The sequence below is a fragment of the Coenobita brevimanus genome, chromosome 99, assembly GCF_032717465.1.
Source record: "Coenobita brevimanus isolate Jiangsu-jjx chromosome 99, ASM3271746v2, whole genome shotgun sequence".
Taxonomy (NCBI): Eukaryota; Metazoa; Arthropoda; class Malacostraca; order Decapoda; family Coenobitidae; genus Coenobita; species Coenobita brevimanus.
Window position 1 is genome coordinate 5,144,092 of NC_137052.1, and position 24,054 is coordinate 5,168,145.

The following is a 24,054-nucleotide window of genomic DNA, read 5'->3' on the forward strand; positions in this document are numbered from 1 at the left end:
GGAAATTTTTTTCTTTGTGCCCAGGCAGAAACAGCCATAGTGGGGTTGGAGAAGGGATGGGGGGGAGAAGTGAGGGGATGGAGGGAGAACCGGGAGAGTCATGTACACCACCACATCTGTGTTCTGACATGCTTGTTTCAAACCTACGGCCCCAAAAGGTGAACTTTGGGTTGGCATAGGTATCTTGAAACCCTTTAACATGTAAACATATGGCCCTATAATGCGGAATTCTTGTAAACCGGGAGCTTCATGGTAACACGATCAGAAACTTCTCTGCCCCTTAGGGTATGATGGCTGTGAAAATGAGCGAGTTCTGCAGACACACATAAATCTATAAATCTGGTGCCTCAAAACATATACCACCCAGTATGTGATTTCTTTTTTTGTAATTTCAGGTTCAAATAATTACCAAAGATACTGTTTTCACATAATCACAGAATGCCACATATTTCATAATGCTTTGTCCATGTTTCAGAATAATACATGCCCTTAGAGGGCTGATACTTTATTGGGCGTGTGTACAATATTCCCGCGTTATGTGAGCCCTCCTTGTTCACCTCTTCCCCACTATTTGACAGGGATTTGTTCCATAAAATATGGTTGAATAACGAATTGGTTGAATAACGAACTGATTTTTCCCACAAGATTAAGAAATATGGGGGTTAGGTTCCTAACCACCTTCGTCATTCAAAAAATATTCAATAAAGGTGGAATAAATACTGATAAATATGAATGAAAGTGACACATGGATTTGAGCTGTTTTCTTACAGACTTGCGTTGTCGGAGAAAATTAGTTTAGTACTACATACATTTCAGATGATTGACATTTGATTTTCGATAAAAAAAATATTGGAGACCAAACAAAATATACCTACTTAGCAATATTAAAGAATGCCACTTGAACGCCTTGGATAGTGTGTTTATTGCTGATCCTGCCGACTGGACATGATGTCACCACACCAAACTCAAATGTATTCAGTTTAAAACCATAAATAGCAGTAGAAGCCTAACTGGAAGTGCTGAAACTTAACTGGGGGGCTTTGCCCCCAGGACCCCCCAATGATTATAACCTACCTAACCTAGTGCAAACTAAGATGTACATTCCATAAAACTGGCACCAAAACTGTAGAGTATCGTGCGTTAAGAGCGTTCATTAATCCTTGGCGCGATTGTCACCCGACCATGCGATGGCGAAACACTCACTCAGGTTGGTGGGCATATGACTGTGCTTGACAGGGGTAGTAGTAGGTGTCTTGGGTGGAGCCATGGTGGTGTTATAGTATTCCATGAAGTCATATGGAAATGCAAACACATGAAGAGGCAACCGATCAGCAGTGCAGAGCACAAGAGACGGAGACAAGCAACTCAGCCGGTTTGTCTGGTGGTGTGCGGTTTGATTTGTCGAAAAGGTGGGGATAACCATGTCGAACAATGAATAGGGTATAGATTTGTAAATGTCGAAACAACGAATGGTCGAAAAACGAGAGTTTGGTGTATATGGTTACCACCGAGCGTAGTAAGTGGTTTCGTAGTGTACAGGAAAGCATTTGATTTGTCACTTAGTGTAGAGTCACCCATAGGCAGGAGGAGGAGGAAAGAATGAAGGAAAGAAATACAGAAGAGGAAGGAAGAGAGGAAAGGGCAGACACCCGAGAGCAGCACTACATCGAGTGAGTGGATGGTGAGTGCCCCCACCTACTTTCACTGAAAGAAAATTAATTAAATGAACATAACGCTCAGCCGGCTCAAGGTGATCAGTAAAACCGAAATTTGTTAAAAGAGGGTTCTGTATAGCAAGGGTTTATTATACTGAAATGCTTACTCAGTGATTATAGCCAGATGAAATGAAAAGTTTCCCTCCTCAAATGAGTATATCTCAAAGACTTGTTCAGTCACCTCCCACTCCCTGCCATAACATTATGTCATACACCACTCACCAGCTAAATATCTCATATGGCTACTTGCTAGCCACAGTCATTGGATGTGTAGTGTTACTTTCTCCCTTTATTATTTAATTATTACTCAGTTGCATGGGAGAAGCAAAGTGAGTATGTTTAGGTATCCAGTTTCTAGATGGTTGTGTCTGTTTACAACCTGTACGATATATCATGCTTTTGTCACTTGGTAACACACAGTGGAATTGAAGGTGATTTACTGAGACAGATGAGAAATTACCTTTCTGTCAGACAAATGGGAACAGTAGTTAGAGATGTTTTCATTATGGAAAAGAGTAATGTCCTGTGCCCAAGGGAAAAGTTTTGGCACTTATAATGTTCGAACTGTATGTGAATGATATGCCAGAATGAATCTTGACCTTTTATGAATATGCCTGCTGATGATGTAAAAAGTATGAAACAAATTTTTGATGATACAAGCCGTAGGGGGGTGCAGGAGAATCTGAATCATATTTTGTTGTTTATAATGGCACCAACATGCTTGCATATGTCAGCCATCTGAATCAGCTATATAGATGGAGACAGGAATGGAAGATTGAAGTTATGATAATAAGTGTCATGTAATGGAAGCGGATGTAAGCAAGAGAAGACTGGAATGGGACTATAAAACGGGAATGGAAAACACATGAGAAAGATTAAGATATAATTATCATCAGGGGTTATCACCAGAGAAGCATAGAAGTAAGATAACCAGCAAAACATACAGTATTTTAATGAATATGAGAAACAACCAACATGAGAAACAACTAACTAAATATACAAACAAGAAGCCTCGGACCAGGACTGACCAAAAGGTGACTACTAAGAACTGAACAAAGGACATGGTATGGATAGCTACATGGAATGTAAGGGGTGCAAATGATGAGGTGAAAGAAAGAGAGATTGTCCAGGTGCTTAAGGGTGTGAAAGTGGATGTATGTGGATCAACTGAAGCTAAATGGAGAGGTGAGAGTATGAGAGAATGGGAGAATGGATGGGTAATATGCTTGGGAGTAGGTGAGAATAAGAGGGCAAATGAAGGAGTGTGTATTTTTGTGAATAACAGGTGGAAGGAGAATATAAGAGAGTATGGATCAGTTGGCTCAAGGATTGTGTGGGTAAGATTGAAAGTTGGACCACAAATGTTGCCGATTGTGTGCGTATATGCGCCAACACAAGATCGTGCAAGCAGAGTGAGAGAAGAGTTCTGGACAAATGTGCAAGCATGCATGGAAAAGTTTTAAAGGAATGAGAGAGTGTTTTTGATTGGAGATATGAACGGAAAAGTAGGGAATGTGAAGTTGGATGGAGTAGTTGGTGAGTGAGATGTGCTTGCAGAGATGGATGAGAATGGTAGTGCTTTAGTGGACACTTGTGCCAGGAAGGGGTTGGCGATAGCTAATACCCTCTTCAGGCACAAAATGATCCATAGGTCTACATGGCGAGTGATGAGAAGGGTGGGTGGTGAACTGAATGAATGGAAGGCAATGATTGATTACGTGTGTGTGTGGATGACAGGTGGAGAAGGTGTAATGGATGCCTGAGTATATAGAGGTTGGGGTGGTGGTCAGAATCAAGGTCCAAATGAAATGGAGAAATAGAAGAAAGAAGGACAGGAGGAACTAGTTCATACAAGGAGAATGGAAAGGTTAAAAGAGGATGGAAAAAAGGCAGAATATAGGAGGGGAGTGGAGGAGCAATTGGGTAAATATAGATTGGAGCAGATGGGGGATATGGAAGATGTGTGGGAGATATTCACAGAAGAAATCTGTGCAGCATGTGAGGTGGTGTGTGGGGTGAAGAGAAGATGAAAGGGGTTGCAGGGAAAAGCATGGTGGAATAAAGAGGTGAGAGAGGCTGTGGCACAAAAGAAGAAAGCATGTAGTGAGTGGATGAGAAACAGGTGCGTGGAAGAAGTTGAGAGACAGGAGAGATGTATATATAGAGAGGAGGAGAGAGGTGAAAAAATTAGTAAGAGAGAGTAAGAGGAGAGAGGATGAGGAATTTGGAAGGAATTTGAGTGTAAAGTGGAGGTAATGTAAGAAAATGTTCTAGAAAGAGGTAAAGAGAGTTAGACATGGTGCCAAAGAAGTTAGTTGGGGAGTGAAAGATAAAAATGGTAGATTACTATTGGAGAAGGAAGAAACGGTGAGCAGATGGAGAAAACAGTTTAAGGAATTGTTGAACATAGAGAATGAATGTAATGTGAGTGTAAGTGACTGGGGAATGGCTGGGAGATGGAGGAATGTGAGAAAAGAGGAAGAAATCAGTAGGATGGAAGTTGTGGAAGCAATGAAGAAAGTTAAATCGGGAAAAACCCCAGGAATTGATGGAGTGTGTGGTGAAATGCTGAAGCATGGGGGAGAGATAGTGATAGAATGGATGTGGAAGATGTGCAGATTGGCCTGGGAGGAAGGTAGAGTCCCAGAGGATTGGAAGTCTGGTATAATTATTCCCCTGTACAAAGGAAAAGGGGAAAAAGAAGTATGTGGTATTCATGGAGGCATTTGTCTTCTTAGTGTAATAGGAAAAGTATATGGTAGGATACTTATTGACAGAGTTAGGGAAATAACAGAAGAATTAGTTGGAAAAGAACAGGGAGGTTTTTAGGAAGGGAAGAGGTTGTGTAGATCAGAAATTCATTCTTAGATCTTTAGTTTCTAGAGAAGGGAAAGAAGTTGTATGTGACCTTCATGGATTTGGAGAAAGCAGATGACAGGGTGGGTAGACAAGGATTGTGGAAAGTATTAAGAATATATGGAGTAGATGGGAAGTTGCTGAAGGCTGTGAAGAGTAAGTATGAGGGTGCTAAAGCTGCAGTGCATGTCGATAGTGAACTGAGTAAATTTTTCTGTTTGAAGGTTGGATTGAAACAGGGATGTGTCATGTCCCCATGGTTGTTCAGTCTGTATATGGATGGGGTTATAAAAGAGATACAAAGTAGGGCAGTGGATGTTGGAGCTGCCATAGTGAGAGTGGGCAGCGTTTGGAAAGTCCCTATACTCTGTTGTTTGCAGATGAGTCTGTGTTGTTAAGTGAAGAAGAAGAGGAGCTGCAAGGCTTAGTGGATAGGTTTGGGAGAGTGTGTAAGAAACGGAATCTAAAGGTGGATGTAGGGAAGAGAAGTTATGGTCTTCGAGAGAAGTGAAGTTAGTGAATGTACAGTGAGGTTGGATGGGGAGGAAATGGAAAATGTGAATGCGTTTAAGTACAGTACCCTCGCATCCAGTATGGTATTTTTGTCAAACAGTACTACCGTACTGGACTAAATCCATACTGGACAAACAACAGACCTTATGGGAAAAATGAATAATGTAAGACAAGCCTCGAAAAGGTCCCCCAAAAATTCAACTTAACTACATTTTGACACAACTAAGATTTTACCAACCTTTAAGGTCAGTGGTGATGGGCTTGGGGGGGAAGGGGGAGGGGTTCTGATGCTGTAGGAGGTCCTACTGACCCTCTGGGGGAGGGCCTTCAGGATCCTGAGGAGGCCTCTCTCCCTCAGCCTCCTTAATAAATCCCTCATAGTCACACACTGACACAACATCGTCTTTGTCGTGAGGAGGAAGTGCAATACTGCAATTTGAGTGGCACATGTCCCAAGTCACGAGGAAGGTGTACTGGACTGATGCGGCAGTACTAGGGAAACGTTCCTCGGTGTTGGCCATATTCCCGCACACACAGGGGTAATATTACTGGACGTAGCACTTCAGTACTAGAAAAGAACTCCTCGGATTTGGCCCACTTTGCACGGACGATCAGTACAAGCCCAACAAATCTATACTGCAGTAATAAATTATTTAATTTTTTTGCCAGCCGTACCGGACGAGAGTAGTACTGGACAAATGCATACTGGACTCGAGGGTACTGTACTTGTAGTGTGATGAGTAAGGATGGAAGTTTAGAGGGTGAAGTGCTTGAAAGGGGACAACAAGGAAGAAAGGTTGCTGGTTCGTTGAAAGCAGTGATAAGAATCAGGGAAGTGAATATGGAAGTGAAAAAGTTACTACACGACAGTATTGTGATACCAACTCTAACGTATGGACCTTGTTGGAGGGACAAAAATCAAGAGTGAGAGCAGTGTAAATGAGTTATTTGAAAGGAGCATGTGGAGTCTCATGGAGAGACTGACAAATGAGGAAGTGAAGGAGCTTTGTGGTGTGGATGTGGATGTGATAGGAGGCATTAGGATAAACACATTGAGGTGGTTTGGCCATGTGGAGAGGATGGAGAGTGAGAGACTGATGAGGAGAGTGTATGTGAGTGAGGTGGAGGGGGGGGAGGGAGGGGGAAGCCAAGGATGAGATGGAGGGATGCAGTGGAGAGGTATATGAAAGAGGGGGATGTGAGGTGGGAGCAGGGCAGTGAAATGGCAGAGGACAGGGAGACATGGAGGCAATATGTTTGTGGCCACCCCTTACAGAATTAAGGCATCTGGCAATAGATAGATAGATAGGTAGAATATGAGAATAGCATTTAATTAAATGAGTGAAGATTGAAGAGTTTAGTGGGAGGATGAAATTAGACTGTATCGGTATTGTGATGAGGAGGGGTAGATTGAAATGGCTTGAGCATGTTGAGGGGATGAAGGATAACAGTTGGATGCAGAAGGTGAAGAATGTGAACATCATAGTTAGGGTTGTGAAAGGCAGACCAGAAAAGACGTAGGACGAGGTCATCGAGTGTGACCGCAGGGATGAGGGACTGAAGAGGGAGACTGTCATAGATCAAGCAGCGGGGAGAGGTGCCATTACGTGACTGAGGCTGACAAATACAATCATCTGTCCCACTCTGATGGCTCTGTAGCTATTTCTTCTACTGATAAAGAAGAACTCTTCGCTCAGAATTTTACCTTCAGTTCCACCTTAGACATTTGTGGTGCTGTTCCTCCATCACTTTCCTCTCAGACTTCCTCATGGCTGACATTGAAATTTCTTCACTTGATGTATTTTCTGCCATCAATGGCCTCAAAACTAACAAGGCAAATGGGCCTGATGGAGTCCCTCCTGTTGTCCTCAAGAACTGTGCTTCTCTGCTTACACCCTGCCTAGGTAAACTCTTTCTCCTTTGTTTATCATCTTGCACCTTTCCTTCTTGCTGGAACTTTGCTCTCATTCAGTCTGTCCCAAAGAATGGTGACCATTCCCATTCCTCTAACTATTGACCAGTTGCTTTAACATCCTGTGTTTCAAAAGTTTTTGAGTCTCTTCTTACCAGAAAAATTTTAAAGCAGCTTTCCTATCACAACCTTCATTCTAATCCTCAGTATGGGCTTCACCAGGGATGCTCCACTAGTGATCTCACCTACCTTTCAGACTCTTGGTCGTCCTTTTTTTGGGACTTTGGTGAAAGCTTTTCCATTGCACTTGACATTTCAAAGGCTTTCGATCGAGTCTGGCATAAATCTTTAATTTTCAGACTGCCCTCTTGTGGTTTCTATCCTTCTATCTGTGTCTTCATCTCCAGCTTCCTCTCTGGTTGTTCTATATATCTTGTAGTAGATGACCACCATTCTTCTAGAGCTATCAACAGTAGTGTTTCTCAGGACTCTGTCCTATTGCCAACTCTCTTCCTTTTATTCATTAATGACCTTCTAAGTTGTACATCCAACTCTTCCCACTCACATGCTGATGACTCCACTCTTTGCCTTTCCATTTGCTTCCCTCGTCGTGCAGCTCAGCATTTACTCCAACAATCAAGGGATGAGGCTGTGGGGCATCTAATACCTGTCTTGGCAAATATCTCTGATTGGGGTAAAAATAATCTTGTTTTTAATGCATCAAAAACTTAGTTCTTACATCTGTTGGCCCAACAAAATCTTCCACAGGAGTACCCTCTCATATTTAACAATATCCAACTCAATCCTGCATCATCTTTAAACATAAATGGAGTTTCATTCTCTCAGGATTTATCTTGGAAAGAACATATTACTTCTGGTGTAAAATCAGCTTCCAAGGGATTGGGTGTGCTAAGTTGACTCCGTGCTTTCCTTACAGTATCCAAGTGTATCTGTTGCTATACACATGTGTTTTATTCACCCCTGTGTAGAGTACGACTCTCATGTATGGGGAGACTCCACATATACAGCTCTTCTCAACAAGGTTGAGTCAAAGACTTTCATCTCATTAACTTTTCTCGTCTTACTAGCTCCCATTAACCTCTATCTCATCACCACACTGTTGCATCTTTATTTCTTCTCTATTGCTACTTCAGTGGCCACTGCACCTCTGAACTGTTTACTTGCATCCCTCCATCACTATGGCGGGTACTTAGCACACGTCCAGCAACAAACTCTCATCCCTTTTCTGTCAGACTCTCAGATGCAAGAGTTAATTGTTACTCCCAGCCCTTCATGCATGCAACAGGCCAACTGTGGAACTGTCTCCCTCTTTCTGTATTTCCTACTTCCTATGATCTCCAGTCTTTCAAACTCAATTTGTCCAGGCATCTCAAAATGAATGGTTCTTGAATTTGGCTCTCTGTTATCTTGTGTTTGTTTCTTCTTGGAGAGAACAATTTACAGGCTCCTGGCCTTTGCTTCCTTCTTCTTTGCATTAAATAAAAAAGCATGTTGAAGCCTTTTTAAATGATATGATTCAATTCGAATAACCTGCAGATTTATTGATTTATGTAAAACAGTCTTGTAGCAATGTTTATTACTAATTCTCATTAACAGGATATGATCTGAGAGTTCCAAATGTCTTTTTCAGCGAAACTGCATTGAGTTTGCACTAACAGCAAAACCAGTGAGACGATACATCCCCAAGAACAAATTTCAGTATAAGATTTGGTGGTTTGTGACATCTCAGCCATTTGAGTATGCCATCTTTGTGCTGATCATGCTCAACACAGTGTCCCTGGCAATGAAGTTCAGGGGACAGCCTGAGGTCTACACACAAGCCCTTGATATCCTCAACCTCATCTTCACTGCAGTGTTTGCACTTGAGTTTGTCCTCAAGATTATGGCCTTCAGATTTAAGGTAAATTAACAGTACCTCAAGATACACTGCAAATGTAGTACAGTATTATTTATTATTAAGCATAGGAAAATATAATAGCTTATAGGTCATTATTGATGTACACTGTTACATAATTTTATATCAAATTTTTTTTTTTAAATATGTGTGCCGAATAATAGTTGTCAGTGTTATTCAGTTAATTTTTTCATTATCAGCACAAAGAGGAGATCAGTGTTCCAGTACAGTACTATGTATGAAATTATGTACATCAGTAGGAAAACTAGTAAATTAAGAACAGTACCCTCGTGTCCAAGGCGGTAATATTGTCGCCTGAGGATCCCTTCTAGGACGAAAAACGTTTTGGACCAACACAAGGCCATATGGAAAAAATTAATATTGTCACAAAATCCTCAAAAAGTGCCCCTAAAAACATCAGCCTAGAACTATTTTGGCACCAAAACAAATTTCCTCATCTTGAAAGTGTGTGTTTCTGAGCTTATCTCCAGCTTAATAGCTCAGTTATCTCCAACTTAGTATCCTGAGGTAGATGATGGCCCTTCAGTGGGTTAAATGGTTTCCTAGGCATGGTTACATAAGGAGAGGCAATAACCTAGGAGCAAATGCTGAGTGCAACACACGGTAAGTGTGTCCATGATGCTCTGGTGCAGGACAAAAGCAAACCCTGCTCGCACATCAAGTAAACAGATGCCAATATTTTACTGGAAAACTCAACCATGTCACTCTCTCAGGCGCCAGAACCGTGTTGGACTGGGTGAGACCGTCATAGCTATAGTCTCCTCGGATTTGGCTGTTATGAACCGTTAGTATCGTATTGGACGTTTGCAACCGTTTTACAGCAATATTTTGGATTATTATTTATGGTCTCCGTCTTGGATGCAAAACGTCTTGGACAAACCCGTCTTGGATGCAAGGGTACTGTATTAATTTACAATTCAGAAAAGCTGATAATGTGTGCAGTGTATGCTGCAGTAAATAATAACATTTGGTTTCAGGTAGAATCTCAGTAGTTCAGATTGTCTCCTCAGTCCAAGTTAAAGCATAAATTCTGAAATGTAGCTTTGTCCAAGGCACAAATAACATCAGTGTGTATATGCAGATAATAATGAGTCAAGTGTAGGAAGCGAAAGATTGATTATATTGTCTTAGGAAGTTTTTTAAAGTCTCATCTTAAATGTCAGGACCAACTTGCCTAGCCCTGGATTCCTACGCCCCTCATGGGGCGACATAGGATTGGATGATGGATTGATGGATGGTAGCATTTTTATTTTTCTGAGCAAAAGTCAAAACAAACAGTATGAAAACTGCAGTACTGTACTTAGATAACATGTGAGTTATACGTGCAGTGCACAGTCATAGATATTCCTGACTAATGTGCAGGATTACAGTATAACAGCTGAAATCTTTCTAATATAATTGAAATATTTAGATCGGTAATTGAGAAGACAGTTTAACCTCTTCATGTAAAATTAAGGAGCCATTTACAGGTAGTTCTCAGTTTACTCAAGGGATACATTCCTGAAGGGATCGTGTAAAATAAATTTCACATAAACATATTTTCCCAATGAGAATACATGTAAGGTCGGTGGGTTGCGTTCCGTTAACTGAAGAAGTTAAGGGTGATGGGTGTCTGGGACATGAAACAAACTTTTGTTATCACAGAAAAATCTTTATTTTACAGAACATATATTACTTACAGTACTGTACTCTTACTCCGCCTCAGCCTCTTGACTTTGCTCTGGACCCATCTCCGGCTCAATCTCTGACTCGGCATCTCGCTCTGAGTGTGGTCCTGTGTCTGGCTCATCTCACTCTGAGTCTGGTCCCACGTCCGTTTCCACATCTACATCTTGTTCCGAGTCTGGTCCAGCGTCCATTTCTACATCCATATCTCGTTCTGAATCTGGTCCTGCATCTTTTTCAACATTTTTCCTTTGAAAGAATGATGTCTGTTGTTTCTTTTTTTGTTGTTTTTCTTTCAACATAACCTCATAACTGGTCATGCTGCCCATCGCTGCATGGGAAACAGTTGAGCTTCTTTCAACATTTGGGTCATTTTCTTCAATTATGGCCAGTGCTTTTCTGTTGAGCTCCAGACACGCTGACAAGTTCTTGGTTGTCAAAGCTCCTAACATCTTATTTACTGCTGAGGTTGATGCTGTTACTGCTTCTGCCTTCTCCAGCTGTTCCACACGCTCCTTCTTTATCTCCAACAGGTCTTCATTGGAGAGTTCCACCCAGTGAGATTGCAGCAAATTGCTAATGTCTTTTTCCCCGACTTCATCAAATCCATGCTGCTATGCAAGGCAAAGACTCTTGTTGTTTTAATAAGCCAGATTGTCATCAGTACTAAAGCCTTTGAAGTCATGAACGAACTGAGGGCAGAGCTTCTTCCTGACTCCATTCAGGCACTTTCTAGGCAGCTCATCCCAAGATTTTTTGATGAAACTGATGGCATCCTTCACCGTGAAATTCTTCCAGCAGTCCTGGACAGTGATGTCTTGCTGCTTCGTCACTTTTACCAGGTCCGCCAAGATCAACCTCAGGTAATAAGACTTGAAAGTCTGGATGATGCTGTGATCACAAGGTTGAATCAGGGAGATGGTGTTTGGAGGGAGAAACACAATTTTAGTGTTCTCGCTTATGTCTGTCAGGAATGGTGGGAGGCTAGGAGCGTTGTCTACGACAAGCAAAATCTTAAATGGCAGATTTTCTTGCTTGCAGTAAACCTCCAGTTCTCGGTGGAGCTTATTCTTAAAATAATCTCCAGACACCATCCCTGTCATCCAGCCCTTCTTGATGGCATACCAGTAGCACTGGAGGAACGCCTTGTTGTAACCCTGACAAAGTTACGTGAACATAAGAATTTTGTAGCATCATTTTGATAGTGAACTGAGTTTTTCTATTTGAAGGTTGGGTTGAAACAGGGATGTGTCATATCTCCATGGTTGTTCAGTCTGTATATGGATGGGGTTATAAAAGAGATACAAGGTAGGGGAGTGGATGTTGGAGTGGCCCTAATGAGTGAGGCCAGTGTTGGGAAACTCCCTGTACTGTTGTTTGCAGATGATACTGTGTTGTTAAGTGAAGAAGAAGGGGAGCTGCAAGGCTTGGTGGATGAGTTTGGGAGAATGTGTAAGAAACGGAATCTAAAGGTGAATGTAGGGAAGAGTAAAGTTATGGTCTTCGAGAGAGGTGAAGTTGGTGAATGTACAGTGAGGTTGGATGATGAGGAAATGGAAAATGTGAGTATGTTTAAGCACTTGGGTAGTGTGATGAGTAAGGATGGAAGTTTAGAGGGTGAAGTGCTTGAAAGGGTACAACAAGGAAGAAAGGTTGCTGGTTCCTTGAAAGCAGTGATAAGAAACAGGGAAGTGAGCATGGAAGTGAAAAAGTTACTACATGACAGTATTGTGATATCAACTCTAACATATGGAAGTGAAGCTTGGACGTTGTTGGAGGGACACAAATCAAGAGTGAGAGCAGTGGAAATGAGTTATTTGAGAGGAGCCTGTGGAGTCACATCGAGAGACAGACTTACAAATGAGGAAGTGAAGGAGCATTGTGGTGTGGATGTGGTTGTGATAGGAAGCATTAGGAGAAACACATTGAAGTGGTTTGGCTGTGTGGAGAGGATGGAGAGTGAGAGACTGATGAGGAGAGTGTATGTGAGTGAGGTGGAGGGGGAGAGAGGGAGGGGAAGGCCAAGGATGAGATGGAAGGATGGAGTGGAGAGGTATATGAGAGAGGGGACATGAATTGGGAGCAGGGCAGTGAAATGGTGGGACAGGGTGATGTGGAGGCGATTTGTTTGTGGCCCTCCCCTGTGGGATTAGGGCTTCTGGCAATAGGTAGATAGATAGGTAGATTTTAATAGGCATTTAAAAATTAATTGGCCAACGTATGATTATTGTTGCATCATTTGATTTACGCACATGAAAACTAGGCCAGCGCATGAATTGTGTTGCATCATTTGATTTAGGCACATAAAAACTAGGCCAGCGCATGAATTGTGTTGCATCATTTGATTTAGGCACATAAAAACTAGGCCAGCCTATGAATTTTGTTGAATCATTTGATTTAGGCACATTAAAACTAGGCCAGCCTATGAATTTTGTTGCATCATTTGATTTAGGTATATAAAAACTAGGCTGGCACATGAATTTTGTTGCATCATTTGAGTTAGCCACATGAGCATAAAAATTTTGCAGCATCGTTTGAGCTAGGCTTATTAAAAAAAAAACAAAAAAGTGTAAAAATTGTATAGCATCATTTGATTTAAGCATATATAAAAATAGGCCAGTGTAAGAATTTGTAGCATCATTCATATAGGTACATAGAAAACAAGGTCAGCATACGAATTTTGTAGTATTATTTTCTAGGCACACAATATGTTAGAATTTTTGGCTTCTAGCATCATTTTAAATAGGCACTCAAATAATCAGACAAGATTAAGAATTTTCCAGCATTGTTTGAATCAGGCACACGTAACATTAGAATTTTTAGCTTCTAGTATCATTTGAATTAGGTACAGTACACAAATTATATATTATAAAACTCATCTTACCTTGAGTGCCCTGGGATTATCGGAGTGGTAGACAGTCACTGGCTCCAGCTTACAGTCACCTTCAGTGTTGGCCCCCAGTAATAGCATCAGATGGTCCTTGGACTCTTTGAATCCAGGTGCTGTAGCCTCTTCCTTGGAGATATAGGTGCGGTTCGGCAACTTCTTCCAATATAGCCCAGTTTCATCAGTGTTTTGTGGTAGGTGGGGGCAATCACCATCCACTCATCTGATGTAGTGCTGCTCTCAGTTGTCTGCCCTTTCCTCTCCTCCATCCTTCTTTCCATTCACCCTCCTCTGTCTTTCTTTCCTTCATTCTTTCCTTGTCCTTCTGCCTATGGGTGACTTTACATTCCCTCTTGTGTCTTTCTTTCCTTCATTCTCTCCCTGTCCTTCTGCCTGTGGGTGACTCTACACTGAGTGACAAGCCAAATGGTTTCCTGTACACCAGGAAACCATTTACTATGCTGGGTGGTAACCATATAACCCAATTTTGGTGCCTGGTGGTTTAGTGGGTAATTATTGCGCTCCAGTCGGATTGAGCCGGTGAAAGTTTACATCCAATGGGTGGTTGGGGTTGATTATTCATGTAATGCCACTCAAGGATGAGTGAGGCTGGTCACTCTCATGTTAAATGTTGGGACCAACTTCCTAGCCCTGGGCACCTACGCTCCTCATGGGGCAATGTAGGATTGGATGATGGATGGATGGATGGATTCATCAGTGTTGAACACATGCTTGGAAGAATATCTGCCTTCCTCGGTTATGGACTTCGGCACAGCAGGATATTCCTCGGCAGCTTGACGATCAGCAGATGCTGCCTCTCCCACCATCTTCAGATTGTGGAAGCTGTAACATTTGTGGATGTTAGCAAACCAACCAGAACTTGCATTGAAAGTTTTTTTTCATCATCCGTGTGTAGATCATTATAAATCGACCTTGCCTTAGCTTGAACTAAAATGAAGCTGATGGGCACGTATACAGTGCTCGTCAGAAGTATCGAGCGCCTATGGCAGGGCGCGCAGTACTTTTGGCAAAAAAAGAATCACCCATTTTTGGTACTAAAAATTGAGCCAGATGTTTGGGGCGCTAGCATGACGTCACAGGAGCTTGAGGCCTTACTGCACCGTGGTTGGTTCCCGCCTCAGTTGCCTACGGGCTGCCTGAGAGAGAGGAACTCTGCCACGTCTCCCTCTCTTATTGCGCCATTTTTTACCTAGTGTCTCGTAGTGCTTTGGCTTTCGCCACTTTGTTATGGCCCCTACCCGTGAACTGTCGAGTGAAATCATATCCCAGATCATTGCTCTAAAGGAGGCAGGCCACCCCACGAAGGAAATTAGTGAATTGGTTGGTGTGGCTTAATCGACAGTGCGTAGGTGGTGTGCCCATTTTCAAGTGGAAAACAGTGGTGACGTTCCCACAAAGAAACCGCGGTCTGTTAGGCCCTGGAAAACTTCCCCAAGGTCTGTTAAATGTTTTAAAACGTGCAGTGGTGTCTAATCCTCATGTGAGTGCAAGGAAAATAAAGGAGAGCATCCCGGAAGTGTTTGGTGAGGTTTCTGTGCGCACAGTGTCTCGAAGAGTCCATGAACTTGGTTACACAAGTCACAGGCCTGTGAGAAAGCCTCTTCTTACATGTTACCAGCGACTTCGTAGGCTTGCCTTTGCTAACAAATACCTTAACTGGGGTGAGGAGCATTGGTTGTCAGTGTTGTGGTCTGATGAGGCAATGTTTAGTGTTACCTGTAATAGAGGAGCACGGGTGTACCGGCGCAAAGGTAGTGACCCGCTTGACCCCCATTACGTGGAAAGCAGTGTTAAACACCCTGATTCACTCATGGTATGGGCTTGTTTTTCTGATAAAGGTTTGAGGAAGCTTGTTGTGCTTCCCAAGAACTGCAGTGAATCAGGACGTTTATCTGGAGCTTCTTTGTGATCATTTACCTGAGTCCTTCGAGCTTACAGGTGCACGAGTGTTTCAGCAGGACAGTGCACCTGCTCATAAAGCCAAATCGGTCACCAACTGGCTTCGTGACTGCGAGGTATCATTCATGAAATACTGGCCAGGCAATAAGCCAGACCTCAACCCGATAGAAAACCTCTGGTACCTCGTAAAGAAGAATCTCCAAGGGAAGGACATGAGCTCTCTGCCTAAGCTGGAAGCCTCCATTCGTGACTCCTGGGACAAAATACCCCTCCAGCTTCTCAGGAATCTCACCCTTTCACTTCCAAGACATCTCAGGTCCGTGAAGAAGCATAAAGGATACCTTACGAAGCACTAAAGGTAAATAAAATTTATTATTTATATGTTTTTTCAATGTTGAAAGGTTTGTTTCGTAGGAGGGACGCAGGGTGCTCGATACTTTTGATGAACACTGTATCTTGTTCTGATTATCAATCCAAATGGCTAGCATCTTCTCCATTCGCTGTATTTCAGCAGGCCGACAATATGATGATTTAGTGCCCTTGAGTGGAGTTCTTGCCTTAGCGCTGGCACGAATCTTGTCGGAGTTACTGCGAATGGTCCTGATGGTGCTGTCACTAAGCTTCACAGCGTCCACAATGCCTGAGGTCTTCTGGCCCTTTTAGTTCTGTCTAGGGCTTCCAGCTTTTGCTGTAGGGTCAAGGACTTCCTGGACTTCTTAGGTGCACTGCCACTAGCAGAAGAAGTTGAAGGGCACCTGGAAGCCATGGTAAAATACACAGATAGTGTGAGGTAGTGTCGCGTGAGTGAGTGGGAGCGGTGAGGTAGTGTGGCGGTAGAGAGCAGGAGAGAGATGTTGACTCAACCAGGACATCGGCAAAAATGGACAAAAAAGAGGACTCACTTATCTGGCCATGTGCGCGAATTTGAGTGCGTGATTTGAATCGGCACACATCGTTTTATTTTAAATAAACCACGGAAAGTAAAAAAATGATTATTTTTGACCTTGCATTATTCCAAATTCGTTTAATTTAAACACATGTATTTTGAGAACTACCTGTATTCAGTATATGGTAATTTTAAGGTTGGTTTGGCACTCGTTACTGCATCATTGAAAAACATTCACTTAAACAGTATTTTTATATGACATGTCAAAAGTTCATAATGTTTTGCACAGGATATTATGCTCTCAGAGGAGATGGGTAGTTTAATGACAGCAGCTAGTAATTCAGGAGCATAGGCAAGAAATCCTTCAGTCCTTGTAGTACAGTAATACTTCCTATTGGTGCTTCTTTTTAATATTTTATTAACAATAGGTAATCCTAATCATCATCATCATCATCATATAATCATTATCTTTATTATACCATTTCAGAAATGCACATTAAAATGTGCATCATATGGTTAAACTGCTTTTGCAATGCTTGTGGGTGTTGAGTATTCCAGCAACTTGACACTTACATTTCCATGGCTATTTCATTCATCTGTTTTGATCTTTTACTGGTGCATAGGTTCCTCCATTTTCCATATTGGTAACTTTCTCACATATTCACTTATAATATTCAGCCATCTTCATGACTTTCTACTCCTTTTCCACCCTCAGGCCCAATGGCGTACACAATTTTCAATATCTTGTGTACATGAATTTTCTCTGTGCGACACTACAGTCTAAATACTCTCCCAGATTGCAGCTTTATGAGTCTGAGCACATGCCGTGATTTGAGAATTCCGTGAGTTAGAAACTAATCTCATGGAGAAAATTACTTATGGGTCTGTCATCTCAGAAAAGTCGCCCCCCTTGCCCCGAAACCTACACCAAACTAGTCACCAGTGAACACAGACAACCTGGGAAAGAAATGAGTAAAGCATATTTAATGGGAATGAACAATATTGTAAGATTCTTACATGGCTGTGACTTACGACATTGCTTGAATGGACGGGGGAGGGGGGAGGGGTTCCGAGGCTTGAGGTGAATTATGGCCTTTCAGCACAAGGCAAGTGTGCTGCCACATACTGCCTCCTCTGTGCCACTTCCTCCACATCAACCTCCTTCAGGAGCCCCTCAGAATCCAGTGTGGAGACAACGGAAGCAGCATTGTCATCTCCTTTAGCAGCCTCCTTGTCATCATGAGAGTCGTTGATATATTGAGCTTAATTCATAACCAAACGGGTGCAGCCTTTCCATATTTTCTGTTGAAATGAGTCTTTTGTAGGTTGCTTGTTACTGATCTTGGATTACCACAGCATCTGGGCATTTTTATAAGCTTACCCCTGAAGGGTACAAATGAGAATTTAGAATGCATGATACACTGATGCATTCAGTTGGAGCAGTGGTTGGTAAACAACACGGCCAATTGGAGGAATTGTTCTTGTTGAGTCTGTAATGGTGGGCAACTTTGGCTTTCTTCTCATTGCTGTCAATCCTCCTTATTGCATCTAGCTTTTGGGTGTAAGTTACCATTGGCTTCCTCTTCTTCCCCTTCCTCGAAGAAGTTGTAGGCTTTGGAGGGTTATTGTTAGCCATGGTAACACTGAGCAGGCCGATGAAGCACGAGGGGAAAAAAATCTCCTCGTAAACCACACCGGAACACAACAGAGAGGAGACAGTGCACTGAACCGGGCTCCAGGATGTCAAGCACTTATGTCCTTCATGCTTGGTATGGGAGGGAAGCGTGTGATTGGCTTATAGTAAGTGCTGTGCTTGAATATGATTGGCTTAGTAATTGCTGTACTTGACCACTATTGGTTTACGCCCAGTTAGACACGTAGGCTTGAGGTAATGATTGGTTTACGCCCAGTTAGACATGCAGGCTTGAGGTAATGGTGGCATGTATTACACGAGGCATCAGAAAAATATCATGTTTCAGGCTTTATTTGCAAATTCTGTGTAATTTCTGCAAGTTACTGATATTGCAAAAGTTCCATAATGCTGCCATGTATTATGAATCCGCTATGTAGGAACGTTCGATTTAGGAGATTCCTCTGTAAGCTACATTCCTGTATATTGCTTGAGCAGGAGACATTTTCTCTATATCTATCAGCAGTCAGTATTTCGTAATCTGTCCATCATACATTATGTTCCTTAACAGATCTTGTTCCATTGCTGCCAATCATGACTTCAAACCCAACCCATAGTACTCTCTACTACTCTCACACCCATGTGTTAACTTGCCAGTGTATCCCATTGTTTACATTTTGCATCATGTATAGTTAACACCTTTAGTCCAGTGACATATTTTTCATTTTAATCAGTTCATAATCAGAAAGTTGTATTCAATCTAGGAGGAATATCTAGTTGGTAATGGATTAAAATGAGGGCTATATTGAATCCCTTGAGTTCAGAGTGGCTCTCCTGTCCTGCCTAAATTCAGTTGAAAGTAACAGGATTGTTCACTGTCATGCCTTCTCATTTTATATTTTATTTGATCACCAGAGACATTAACATAAAATATAATTCAGCATTTTTGTTCCTCTTTCCTTAAGTTTGGCTTTATTGATTTTATGTAGGTTTGGATTCATAATGCCAACATTCATCACCCATTTTTTTTTTTTTTTTTTTTTTGTCATCAGTATATGCTGGGATGCATTCAAAACAACATTGTAGCAAAGGTTTTTATTCATATTTTGTTTACCTTTATTTCTGAAAATCTGTAAAGCAAGTAATTTACTTTCATCCTCTGCGCCATTTTCAGTTTTATTTTCTAGATCCGTGGAATATCTTTGACCTGTTAGTCGTGCTGGGCAGTGTTATCGACATAGCCTACTCCCGGCGAGAGGTGTGTAAGACAAACTGGTAATAAGAGTTGGTGGAAAGCATTGTAGGGTAGCTGCTGCAGTAGGGTTGGTAAATTAACTCTACTTCTGTTGATTGCAACTAAAATATGTAAAGTGATGGGGTTAGCTTTGTTGAGCGTTTTGGCAGTTATTTTCTGTGTATTGTTATCCATATAAGGCTCAATTAATGCCAACCTCATCGCATTCATCCATAGGGGAGTGACCAGTGCATTTCATTCTAGGGTTCCTGTAGATGAATCTCTGGGTATTCATGTGCAGAATAAATACAGTTCCAGTTATTTTCCATTTCATTGATAAGGTATTGAAGCTGCTTTTTGCATATTAACTCTTGGACTGCCGATGACATTTATCATTGCAGCAGGCTCAGACTACCCTAGGCATTGATCAATATGGTGCAGCCCGAAACCATGACAGTGTAATAATGTGCATTGTAAAATAATATGTGATATACTGTAAAATGTTGTTGCTGTGGCCTCCAGTCTGTCAAGTGCAGTGTGTCCAGACATTTCAAAATTAATTATGTTAATCTTTGGCTCTGTTTTTCAGTTTTTCCAGTGAGGGTCAACTTCTTTTTGCAGGGTTCCTGCATTGGAGCCTTTTCTTTTGCATGAAAAAGGGGTTTATTTTGACATATGAGCACAGAAATGCAGGCTGAAGTTGCCTTTTATCCTGTAGTCCATCATCCCCCTTTTGGGGGATAAGGAGGGAATTAAGGGATATCTGTAAAATCAGGCAACTTCATTACCTGGTTTTACAAGCAGAGCTGCTTGGTTATATTGGCATCACCTCTTGAAGGCATTTCCTTCCAGCACCAGTAAAATAATAATGTTATAATCCACGCTGGAAGATTATGTGTTTTCTGTTGTCAGTTTCAGGTGCACCTAACCCCATACTAACAATTCTTGAGCAAAAATTTCAGAACCAAAAAATTTTTGAAAATCCACAGCAGCTCGGTAAGGGGTGCACAAGATTACATACGGGGCTCGGCAGTGAAGAGGTTAATATCAGTGAAGTGATAATGACTAAAGAGCAGTAAACATCGTTGTTGGTGGATATGAGGACAATCTGTGGTTAGATATTAGCAGTTTAATGTTGATGAAAGTATACAACACAGAATTTTATGGTACTGTACACCAAGCCATGAAAATGACTATACACAAGTAATAGCTGTTAGAGTATTATGTTCCTGATGCATGCAAATAGATGATTTCATCCTAAGGCCTGCCATTATTGTCAGCATCGCCATCCTGCCCTGTATTATCATTTATACAGTGGGCGATGCACCTATTGGAAGCAAGGAAAGAGAAAGTACAAAATGGGATGAAAACATCCAGTCATATGAGACACGGTAACACATATACATTAAGAACATTTTCACATGTGATGGTGAAAGAAAGCAGGACACTTCTATAAATGAAGCTTGACATAAATAAAATTAGTAGTTTGTTATAAATAAACCTGAATTTACCATATACAACATGTCTGAGCATTTTATATAGTTATCAATAGCAAATTTTATAATTCTGTGATTGCTTGAGATCTCTCATTGCTTGAAAGAGATAAGTCTATCTATCTATCTATTCCCAGACGCCTCAATCCCGTACGGGGTGGCCACAAACAAGTCGCCTCCACGTCGTCCTATCCTCCTCCATTTCACTGCCCTCCTCCCAACTCACACCCCCCTCTCTCATATACCTCTCCACCCCATCCCTCCATCTCATCCTCGGCCTCCCCCTCCCTCTTCCCCCCTCCACCTCACTCAAATACACTCTCCTCATCAGTCTTTCACCCTCCATCCTCTCCACATGGCCAAACCACCTCAGTGTGTTCCTCCTAATGCTACCTATCACATCCACATCCACACCACAACGCTCCTTTATACCCTCATTTGTCAGCTTGTCTCTTCATGTGACTCCACAGGCTCCTCTTAAATAACCATTTCCACTGCTCTCACTCTTGACTTGTGTCCTTCCAACAGCGTCCAAGCTTCACTTTCATACGTTAGAGTTGGTATCACAATACTGTCATGTAGTAACTTTTTCACTTCCATGCTCACTTCCCTGTTTCTTATCACTGCTTTCAAGGAACCAGCAAACTTTCTTCCCTGCTGTACCCTTTCAAGCACTTCACCCTCCAAACCTCCATCCTTACTCATCACACTACCCAGGTACTTAAACGTACTCACATTTTCTAATTCCCCACTATCCAACCTCGCTGTACATTCACTGACTTCACCTCTTTCAAACACCATCACTTTACTCTTCCCTGCATTCACCTTTAGATTCCGTTTCTTACACACTCTCCCAAATTCATCCACCAAGCCTTGCAGCTCCCCTTCATTTTCACTCAACAACACAGTATCATCTGCAAACAACAGTATAGGGAGTTTCCAAACACTACCCTCTCTCACCAGGGCCACTCCAACATCCACTGCCCTACCTTGTACCTCTTTTATTACCCCATCCATGTACCGATTGAACAACCATGGAGACATGACACATCCCTGTTTCAACCCAACCTTCAAAGAGAAAATTCACTCATTTCACCATCCACACGCACTGCAGCCTTAGCACCATCATACGTACTCTTCACAGCATTCAACAACTTCCCAACTACTCCATATATTCTTAATACTTTCCACAATCCTTGTCTATCCACCTTGTCATATGCTTTCTCCAAATCCATGAAAGCCACATACAACTTTCCCTTCTCTAGAAACTTTTCCACTAAAGATCTAAGAATGAATATCTGATCTACACAACCTCTCCCCTTCCTAAAGCCTCCCTGTTCTTCTCCAACAAATTCCTCTGTTCTTTCCCTAACTCAGTCAATAAGAATCCTATTACACAGAAGACAAATGCCCCTATGATTACCACACACTTCTTTTTCTCCTTTTCCTTTGTGCAAGGGAATAATTATACCTGACTTCCAATCCTCCAGGACTCTACCTTCCTCCCAGTCCAATCTGCACATCTTCCACATCCATTCTACTATTATCTCTCCCCCATGCTTCAGCATTTCACCACACACTCCATCAATTCCTGGGGCTTTCCCTAGTTTGTTTTTCTTCATTGCTTCCACAACTTCTATCCTCCTGATTTCTTCCTGTCTTCTCACCTTCCTCCTTCCCCCAGCCATTCCCCAGCCACTTATATTTGCATTCCTTCCATCCTCTATGTTCAACAGTTCCTTAAAGTGTTCTCTCCATCTGCTTACTTTTTCTCCCTTCTCCACTAGTAATGTACCATTTTTATCTTTCACTCCCCTGCTAAGTTCACTGCCATCCTGTCTTACTCTCTTCACCTCTTTCAGAACATTGTATTACAGTCCCTCCATTTTACACTCAAATTCCTTCCAAATTCCTCATCCACTCTCTTCTTACTATATTATTATAAGTAATAATAATAATAATAATAATCTGGCCTTTTGTTTCTCAAAAGCGCCAGTTCTTCCTTTGGGAATTCACTAGCGCTCGACACCCATACATTATTTTTACAGTTACAAGAATTGTGACATTTCTTGTATATAATACAAGCTTCATCATATATACATGAAAGTGGCAATAATTAAACTCTATAATCATCCATCATAGTACCTCCCTTCATGTCATAGCATTTTGAAAAAAAGAAAGGCTTTCAGCTGTCTCTTAAAGGATTCAACAGTGGAGAGTTGTCTTATGGACAGTGGCAATCTGTTATATAATCTAGGGGCCTACACATGCAAGCATGTTGGAGCCTTTAAAAACGAAAATGAAAATGAAAACTATACGCAAAAGAATGATCAGAGAAAGATGACTGGTGAATGGCTCCTGGTTCATCAAGACACAAGGAATCATCTTCACTGCGTAACATCACACCCGGGCATACCAATGGGAGTTTTAACAATTCAGCAAGATACTTCGGTTCACCAAACTTAAGAACCTTGAATGTAATAAGACACAATTTAAATTAAATTCAAGCCTTTACTGGTAACCAATGCAACTCAATCAGAAACGAGGGAGTTGAGGTTCTCGGGGGAAGACCAAAGATAAACCGTGCTGCCCTGTTCAACATATACTGAACTTTTCTTAGTATATCATTTGGAGGACCAGCCCACAGTGAATTACAATAATCAACACGAGACAAGACCACTGCAGTGACCAATGTTAAGAGGGACCGTCTATTCAGGAATTTTCTCACAGACTACAGATTTTTGATATGCAAGTTACACCCTCTTACAACCTGATTAATATGTTCTTTGTAATTTAACTTAGAATTAAAATAAACACCCAGACTTCGAACAGAACTGACTGGATGAAGCTGTGACATGCGAATGTTCAAAGCCAGGGCATTGTCCGTGTCATCACCCCTTCTGTTTCCTCTGATGTTGATGATCTCAGTTTTACCATCATTCAGCTTATGTTTCCTCTTAGCCATCCAGATCTTAATATCAGACATTAGAGATTCAAACTTTGTCTTAGTATCGTTGATATTTGACATCTTAACATAGAGCTGGGTGTCATCAGCATAAAAATGATAGGATACATCATGAGCATCAAGTAGAGACAATAAACTACTTGTGTAGATAGTAAAAAGAATTGGACCCAAAACTGATCCCTGAGGGACTCCAAATAGAAGGGGAGCAGAATCAGAGCTAGAGTAATCAACAACCACTCTCTAAGATCTGTCCGACAGATAAGAGCAAAAGGGCATTATCAGATAAAATAAAGATCGTCCAACAATAGTTTATGATCTACTGTATCAAAAGCTGCAGACAGATCCAACAGAACTAGGAGAGAGGACATCCCACTACAAGTGTTTGCCACCAAGTCACTCTGAATCCTTGTTAGTGCAGTTTTGGTTGAATGGTATTTTCTGT

General features: G+C 41.7%; 1 protein-coding gene across 1 annotated transcript in view; it reads left to right on the plus strand.

Annotated features, from left to right (window-relative positions):
* LOC145414371 (muscle calcium channel subunit alpha-1-like) overlaps positions 1–24,054 on the plus strand; it is a 1,622,725-nt gene that overhangs the window by 1,218,892 nt on the left and 379,779 nt on the right. Inside the window, exon 30 of the mRNA XM_080283905.1 lies at positions 8,648–8,917. Coding sequence (XP_080140031.1) covers positions 8,648–8,917 — 270 coding nt within the window. The remainder of the gene's footprint in view (positions 1–8,647; positions 8,918–24,054) is intronic.